The sequence below is a fragment of the Kogia breviceps genome, chromosome 17, assembly GCF_026419965.1.
Source record: "Kogia breviceps isolate mKogBre1 chromosome 17, mKogBre1 haplotype 1, whole genome shotgun sequence".
In the NCBI taxonomy this organism is placed as follows: domain Eukaryota; kingdom Metazoa; phylum Chordata; class Mammalia; order Artiodactyla; family Physeteridae; genus Kogia; species Kogia breviceps.
Window position 1 is genome coordinate 5,342,377 of NC_081326.1, and position 7,172 is coordinate 5,349,548.

General features: G+C 44.8%; 1 protein-coding gene across 3 annotated transcripts in view; it reads left to right on the top strand.

The window, feature by feature from the left end:
- The window catches only part of UBXN2B (UBX domain protein 2B), a 28,272-nt gene extending 23,056 nt beyond the window's left edge, over positions 1-5,216 (top strand). Inside the window, exons 7-8 of one of the 3 annotated variants that reach the window (XM_059043664.2) lie at positions 1,806-1,967; positions 2,948-5,216. In XM_059043664.2, coding sequence (XP_058899647.1) covers positions 1,806-1,967; positions 2,948-3,110 — 325 coding nt within the window. In that variant the 3' untranslated portion in view covers positions 3,111-5,216. Of the gene's footprint in view, positions 1-824; positions 1,171-1,805; positions 1,968-2,947 lie in introns of those variants that run through there. The other 2 variants (XM_059043667.2, XM_067017218.1) reach the window with 2 other exon arrangements.
- The last annotated feature ends 1,956 nt before the right edge of the window (positions 5,217-7,172 follow it).

The following is a 7,172-nucleotide window of genomic DNA, read 5'->3' on the forward strand; positions in this document are numbered from 1 at the left end:
GTCAATCCCGGAGTCGGGGCCCTGCATCTGTGCTGTTGCCCACTAAGCAACAGCGCCTCCCTCACTCCAGGATCTAAATGAAACGGCAAATGCCACAGAGGCTGTGCTGGTGGTGGTGATGACAGTGTGTAGACCTGGTTATAAGGATGCAAAGGGAGAGGGAAGAGGCCCTTTGTGCTCACTGACTCCCGTCCCCTCCTTGGGTTTCGTCCCCCTCGCTGTGTAAGGGACACTGGACTGTTGCAGAGTAACCCACCTTGGCGGTGCAGCTATTTCAGTCCTCAATTCCAAACTTGAAAGGAAATTCCTTAATACTACCTGAACAGTGACTGCAGATCATCATTTTCTCCTCTTCCATTTCTTTATCATATACATTCTGAAATTAGTTCTAAAATATGTGTCACGGGCTTCCCTGGTGGCGCGGTGGTTGGGAGTCCGCCTGCCAGTGCAGGGGACGCGGGTTCCCGCCCCGGTCCGGGAAGATCCCACGTGCCGCGGAGCGGCTAGGCCCGTGGGCCATGGCCGCTGGTCCTGTGTGTCCGGAGCCTGTGCTCCGCGGCGGGAGGGGCCACAGCGGTGGGAGGCCTGCGTAACGCAAAAAAAAATAAAAAATTTAAAAATAAAATAAAATATGTGTCAGGAAGTAGCTAAGGAGGGGTGAAGTGTTAGCAGTACCAGTTAATTTTCCCACTTTGCCAGATATGCTGAGAAAGTCTTTGGGTGGGAATTGGAGTCATGATGAGCTAGGTTTACACTAGACTAAAGCACAAATGCTCATAGGACTTTTATACTAATAAATATATATTTATTTTATTTTTTTCAAGAGACAGTCATTTATAGGGAGCCATCAGAGTCCCAGTATTTGCGGGAATCAACATCAAGACTATCAAAGAATCCCACAGGATGACTGAAAAAGGATTAAGATTTGATGTCTATGAAGAATTTCTAAATTTCTTTTTAATTTGTTTTAATTACTTAATCAAAAGAGCACTCAATTTTTGAGATTCGCTTTCGGCTTACAATGATGGGTCATCCTGCTAGCGTTAGAAGGCACTGTGGTCACTAGTAACCAAGGTCCAGTGGTAGAGATTGTATCACACAAGGTTCATTATAAATTCATCCCCATATATTAAATTTCATTTCTCACGCACACTTAGGAACTACTCTTTTGTAAAGCAGTAACTACTTAAATCAGATTTTTTAAGTAATATCAACTAAGTTTAAGTTAATAGCTTAATGCTGATGATACGTACAAATATAGCTGATACCTCTTAAAACACTGTTCCAAGCACTATATGAAGGACTTACTATAACAGACCTACATGACATATTATTATTTCCCCCCCATTTCATAAATGATAGAACTGGGATTCAGAGAGATTAATTTAGGTCCTCGAGCTCACACAGCTGACAAGGCTGGGATCTGAAACCAAGTCTGTCTGTGCTCATGGTCAGTCCTGGACGTGAACTCCAAGTTGCTCAGGTTTCTGACCGAAGACCGTGGTGCTGAACAATCTCATGAAATTTCAGAGGGATTGGGGAGGAAGGAATCCAGAGTTAGGCTTTCAAAAGAGGCTGGATAAACGAAATCAGAATCATAGGACCCAAGGTAATTTTAATATAATGAAGGAAGGTGGAAGAAGAATCGGAGACCCCAAGGAGGCTGTGTCCTCACTGGGGCAGAAGCCACGGCGGGCTGACTGGAGGTCAGGTGGAAGTCTAAGTGGCTGTTCTGCTGTCTTCAGGTTGTCGTGCATCTTATGTATTCAGATTCACATTCTGATTCTTTAGTTCTTCTTTCTTAGCCTCACACCTGAAATAGTCAGTACGCCTTCCTCCCCAGAAGAAGAGGAGAAGTCACTACTTAATGCAGTTGTTCTTATTGATGATTCCGTGCCAACGACCAAAATTCAGATCAGGTTAGCAGACGGGAGCCGTTTGATACAAAGATTCAATAGTACACACAGGTAAGCTTGGGGTGACTTATCTTTGTAAAACTGGATGCAGCTTGAGTCATGAAGAATATGAAATTCTTTACATTTACTTTTGAAGTAAGTTTTTGACAGAAAACAAAAATTTTAAAAGAACAATAGCTGTGTGTAAGATGTGAAACACTTAGTACTTAAACATCCTCTGTAAACTGTCCAAATACTAGTGCAAATGCAGATACCACTCAAAAGTAAAGAAAATTTTTAAAAGCTGTAGTTTTGCACCGTTGCTAAAAACATGAGAAGTTGAATCAGATTTGATTTGCTTTAGTAAAACCTGATTTGGACTTTACTCCTTTAAAAATTTATGATAACCCTGATTAGGATTAACTTTCTACATAGCAAATTCTTTGTAACATAAATTTATAGTGTAAATAAAGTTTAATTGTGCTCTTATCAAGTACTTCAAATAAACAGTCTTAAATGCCATTTTAACATTCATTGTACATTTGTTGTGCTAATAAGATATTATTTTTATTTGTTCATTGTATCCCACTGAGAGATACATTTATGATGTTAGTTGAGCTACTGTATATATGTGAGAGTAATTCTTTAAAATTATTTTTATAACTTACACTTTTCATAGTTATAGACTCACACTGACACAGGCTCATCTGAGGTACCTTTTTCTGGGTCACGTGCTGCTAAGATATTTTATACTCTGAAAAAATAGGCCCTGTAGTGTAATAACATTGTTGACATTTCTTTGATGGATAACTCACCTAAAGACTGTGTCTGTTTACAGTGAGAGTAAATGTCAGGTGCGCTCCAAAGTTAATCCTCACATTTTACCGTAAAGCCAAGGTAAATCCATCCATTGAAATTAAATTAAAGAAGGTTACAACACATTTAAATAAGGATAAGAATTGTGTGATTTTTTTAATTATCTAGTTTTAGCTAAAAGCTTAATTGACAATAAAACTTTTGTATCACAAATTATTTTTATCTTATTTCTTCAGGATCCTGGATGTTCGGGACTTTATTGTACAGTCCCGTCCTGAATTTGCAACTCTTGACTTTATTCTTGTGACTTCATTTCCAAACAAAGAGCTAACAGATGAAAGCCTGACACTACAAGAAGCAGATATTCTTAACACTGTGATACTGCAGCAACTAAAATGATATTGCTCCTACCTATGCAGTAGCATGTAGGAATGACAATGTGCCATATTAGTGAGGAAAACACTTAGAGCGTAAAAAGTTATTTTTATTATTTATACAGATAAATTGTGGTTTTATTCTTATTCTATCTTCCAGCTTTCGTCTAGACAAATTTGGACTAGGAATAGATCTTGAGAAATATGTTTGAGATTTTAGCTGCAAGGGCTGGCTTCTGTTGATAGCTTTTAAATATTCAGGCAAACCAATTTGATACACGATCAGAGTTAATGCAACAACATTTGTTTGCAGAGAAAGTGAACAAAACCCCATTGTGATAAATGCATTTGCTAAATTCTGCACTGAAGTTTCTTGATGCTGCATTGATCAACAGCCATTAAGAAATCTTCTGATCAAATACTTTGAAAATTTTTCTGTAATGTATACTGAAAAGTATCCGTATCTGATTTTGAAATACTTTGATCATACGATATTTATTTCTCCTATTAAGATTTTAGACATCCTTTTTCCTTGCTGATTTAGCTGTTAACTTATGTCAGAAAATACAGTTTAGCCTTGTATTTCACAGGACTCTGACCATCCTAAACTAGAAACAAAGGCAAAGGTCAGCAGTTCCTGAGGGAGATGTGTCCACCAGCACTTCAGAGTAACTCCAGTCCCTCGCGGAGCCTGCCGTTGTCACGTTCACTTATTCATTCAGCATGTTGTTCTAGAGGACCCACTACATAACACTAAACACTGTTCTAAGTGTTCAACCCAGAATGTAGTCTACTGCAAGACAAAATGAGTGTGAAATACAGGAATGTACGTTCTGTCGGCCAGACTGGATCTGAAGAGTTAACCAGCGTAAATGTCTGCGTTTCTGCTGATGCCACGTATTTCCTGAGTAAGGGAGGCTACAGCGGGATGAGAGAAAAGCTTTTCCTTCTTCCCAGACACCATTTCATCTTTGGTCACCCCTCCTGGTTAGTCTTTTATTGCCGCTGTAACAAATTACTACAAATTTAGTGGCTTAAGATAGCCTAGGTTTCTTCTCTAGGTGAGATGTCTCACGTGGGTCTCGCTGGGCTGAAGTCCGGTGTCAGCAGGGCAGCATTCGTCGGGGAGGCTCTAGCGGAGACACGTTTCCTCGCCTTCCCAACTTGGAGAGGCCACCCGCGTTCCTTGGCCTGTGGCCCTCTTCCATCTTCACAACCAGCAATACTGTTTGTCTCTGGCTCCAGGGTCATCACATCTCTTTGAGAACAGCCGGGAAAGAGTCTCTGCTTCTAAGGACTCCTGTGATTAGATTGGTCTGCCAGAGAATCCAGGATGACCTCCCCATCATAAGGTCCACAGTAACCTGAAGCAAATCCTTGAAATCCCTTTTGTCCTGTAAGGTGACATATCACAGGTTCCTTCTGCAGGCGCCAGGGGTGGTCTCTTCTCTGCCTCTTCCAACTTGTAGAGGCCTCCACGTCTCTGCTTCTGCCCTTACGTCATTTACTTCCGACCTTGATTCTCCCGCTGTCTTCTTACAAGCACCCTAGTGCTTACATTCGGTTCACACAGATAATCCGGAATGATCTCGTCATCTGACGTATGAGTGAGAATCTGGGTGTGCATCCTGGGACACAGTTTCTCTCCATCCGTGAACCTGGAAACCCAGGTATCTGCTCCCAAATATAAGGCTGAGACAGGCATAGAATAACCGTGACAAACCCTCCCGTTCGGAAAAGTAGAAACTGGAAAAGGGAATAAGGAGCCAGCCGTGTCGAGCAACGTAGACGTGCAGCCAGGCGCGCGTTCGTTCCGGAGACGCGAGCCTTTCCCTCGGGGCCCTTCCTTACACGGGAAAGGCAGCGGGTGTTTGCGGCTGCGTCGTTTTGTCAGCTTGCTGCTTGCCTGTGGAATCCTCGCCTCGTTCTGTGTCTGTCCCTTTTAGTTTAAGCGGGCAGTGTCTGTGGGTCTTCGGTGCCTGTTACAGAAGTTGCTCCATTAGGCCGGAGGCTCCTCCCCGGAGCTTTCCTAGATAATCTAGCTCTCCTTTTGGCCTTGGCTGAGACGGCTGAGGGGCTCTGTGAGTCACACTCTTAATCTCTTTAAAGAGCCTTTGATGTGACCTTTTTTTTTTTTAATCTTTCTCAGGTATTAGCAAAAACCTATAGGCCACAATCTCATCTCTTTCCTGACAGTGAATCTCTTAACGTCTTTGCCGTTCGGGTAGACTAAGAATTTCCAAGTCATCAAGTCCTGTGTCCCGCTTTGTGAACAGTCCTTCCCTCAATTTATGTGCTCCCTCTCACGTTCCGCCATAGTCAGGAGGGAGAGAGCAGGCCGCGCCTTCCCCGCCTTGCTTGCAAGTCTTTCCAGCTCGGTGTCCTGAGCGTCTCCGTCGCGCCTCTTGCTCTCCCCGCGGCTGCAGCCAGGCCTCCTGCCGCCGTGTCGCCGGCGCCTCTTTTCCTTCCGCTTCCCGCAGCACGTTCCGCATCCCCCCCGGAGCCCTCGCTGGCGGCGCCTTTCAGGTCCTTGTCGCCGGGAGGCGTGTCCTGCCTTGCCTTCTCGGACGGAGCCCGCGCTGCCCGCCGTCCGCAGGGCTCGAGGCGGCCTCGGCGCCCTCTGCCCGCTGCCCGGGCGCAAGGCCACCTCTGCGCTCGCAGGTCTTTGTTCCAGCAGCGCCCGCCGCAGGGTGTCTGGCGGAGCCCGCCGTGCCTCCTCGCTGCCGCCTGCCTGCAGTGTGTGCCAGCAGGAGGTCTGGACGTGACCTTTCTCCGGGCCCCCCCTCGCTTCCAGGAGCTGAGCTTACCTGTGTGAGGGGCGGATACCGCGCAAGTGTTGGTCTCAGCGCCGCGGAGAAGCCTTGTTCTCGGTGTCGTGATCCGGAGGAAGAAGTGCAGCCCTGAGTCCGCCCCTCAGAATGGGACGCCCTGCTCCTTTCCGCCCATTGAAAACAACCTGGGGGGCACAGAGATGGCCGTTCAAAAGGTCAGCCTCTGTTCAGAAAGGTTTCCAGGGATACACGCCTTTCTCAAGGAGCAAAAGCGTATTCCTGCAGGAATCATCTATTGAAACAGATTAACATTTTAAATAAGGGCGTCGCCCTGTTTGGGATTAACAAAACGGAGACAACAATTAACCAAACCCTGTAAAATTATTTGAAACGTTCTTCTTGTAGTTTCTTTTCAGTCAGTTAGATGGAGTGCCCGCAGGCGCACGTACAAAAACGACTGCCATCTCTGTAGATAATGGCTCCCAAACAGATTCACATCGGGAGGGAGGGTCAAACACCCAGAGGGCTGAACAGTACTCTCGGGTGTTCTGCAAAGTGTTCTGCTTCCTTTAGAGTTTTCCTGAATTCTTTGTCCTGCTGCAGTCGCTGTAACTTTTAAAATTTATAATCCTCTCAGCAGAGATCGCGTGACGTCAGTTGTTTTGCATGATGTGTGTAAGGACGTTTTCACTTACCAATAAAGAATGTTTTCACTGCAAGTGATTGAAAATCCTTTTCACACTTCCTGTGATTTGCAGCTTTATTTGCGCGGCCTAGCGGAGTACTGGAAGGGTGACGTTTCCCGTGGCACGTCTTTTCGGTGGGGGCAGAGGGGCCTGAGCTGTAGCCACGTTACCTGTTCCCCATTTTACCGATTCTGTTTTTATTCCACCAAAATAAAGGTGCAAATTTTTCTTCACTCTGGCCACACTGGATCTCTTGAACACCGTGTCACGACATGTGTTGTTGATAAAGTGCCTCGAGTTTTCCACTTCAGGGTTTTTGTCCGGCATCAGCAAAATGTGCATAAATCCCTGTGTGTCCAGGGAGGGTTGCCATAAAGGCTAAGAAACACTTTCTATAATCCTCTGTCTAATTTTAAAGCGTCCTTTAATTCCAAGTAAATGTTTTGTAAAAGGAGCCCCATTGCGTATGTGTAACAGCGTGCGTGGTGTTTGTACGGCACGTATAAATTACTCATGTGGCCCAGAACTAACAACTAGCTATAGTCTACTTAGCTTAATACTTAACAATTTGGCCTCTTTAGAATTTAGAGCCATGACCTAAGTCTCTGAAAACATAGGAGGGCGGGGAGC